Source organism: Acomys minous, assembly GCF_964271855.1.
Source record: "Acomys minous genome assembly, chromosome: 8".
Taxonomy (NCBI): Eukaryota; Metazoa; Chordata; class Mammalia; order Rodentia; family Muridae; genus Acomys; species Acomys minous.
In genome coordinates, this window is record NC_140489.1 from 65,223,470 (window position 1) to 65,224,726 (window position 1,257).

General features: G+C 46.7%; 1 protein-coding gene across 1 annotated transcript; it reads left to right on the forward strand.

Annotated features, from left to right (window-relative positions):
* The first annotated feature begins 301 nt into the window (after window positions 1-301).
* Window positions 302-958, forward strand: LOC311602823 (large ribosomal subunit protein eL29-like). Its single transcript, XM_084791430.1, has one exon. The coding sequence runs from the start codon at window positions 353-355 to the stop codon at window positions 815-817; it is 465 nt and encodes a 154-aa protein (XP_084647556.1). The 5' UTR covers window positions 302-352; the 3' UTR covers window positions 818-958.
* Window positions 959-1,257: the final 299 nt, after the last annotated feature.

The following is a 1,257-nucleotide window of genomic DNA, read 5'->3' on the forward strand; positions in this document are numbered from 1 at the left end:
TCAAAACAAACAAACAAACAAACAAACAAACAAAGATTAGAAATAAAGATTGGGGGCTAAAAGTATATATATATAATCATTAATGCTTCAACAATATTACCAAAGTTCCACCTGGAATTGGACAAAAGACTACTTCTAAGTCCCCACCCAGATACAAATGTCTGCACAAAATTAAGATCATGAAGAAGTGGTGAGAAGTGACAGACAAAAGCAACAGTAATGGTGATGCCATCTCTTGGAGGTGTTGTATAAGCACTTGATTGTTGTGAGGTGAACAAAAACTATAAATGAAAGTCCTCCTCTTTCTCTTCCGGTCCCAGGCGCTGCGGGAGCCGCCGGTTACTGTGCAGACATGGCCAAGTCCAAGAACCACACCACACACAACCAGTCCCGCAAATGGCACAGAAATGGCATCAAGAAACCCCGGTCACAACGATATGAGTCTCTTAAGGGGGTGGACCCCAAGTTCCTGAGGAACATGCGCTTTGCCAAGAAGCACAACAAGAAAGGCCTGAGGAAGATGCAGGCAAACAACGCAAAGGCAATGAGTGCCCGTGCAGAGGCCATTAAGGCCCTTGTGAAGCCTAAGGCCGTTAAGCCCAAGATGCCAAAGGGCCCCAGCCGCAAACTCAGCCGGCTCGCTTTCATCGCTCATCCCAAGCTTGGGAAGAAGATTCGAAGCTACATGAACAAGGGTCGTAGGCTGTACCAACCACAGCCCAAGGTTCAAACCAAGGCGAAAGCCACAGCTAAGGCCCAGGCTGCAGCCCCAGCTCAGGCTCCCAAAGCTGCCCAGGCCCCTGTGAAGGCCCCATAGAAAAGGCTTCTGCCTATGTGAAGACAGATGGACTGGTGTGACACACCCACCTACACACTATTTACAGATGACCAGTGTCCTATGCTGTTTTTACAAATAAACATGAGGCAAGCTCTGTTAAAAAAAAAAAAAAAAAAGAAAGTCCTACCCAGATCTAGCCAATGGACAGGGCATTCTCTACAGTTGAGTGGAGAGTGGGGACTGACTTTGACACGTACTCTGGTGCCTCATATTTGACCAAGTCCCCTGAAAGGGGAAACCTGGTGGCACTCAGAGGAAGGATAGGAGGCTACCAAGAAGAGACTTGATACCCTATGAGCATATACAGGAGTCACACATAGGAGAGGAGAGTAAGGGAAAAATGGGAGGGAGGGAGGAATGGGAGGATACAAGGGAGGGGATAACCATTGAGATATAATATGAATAAATTAATAAATTTT

What these genes read in the sequence shown, in the direction of transcription:
- LOC311602823 (XM_084791430.1), top strand. Translation starts at nt 353, where the DNA reads ATGGCCAAGTCCAAGAACCACACCACACACAACCAGTCCCGCAAATGG.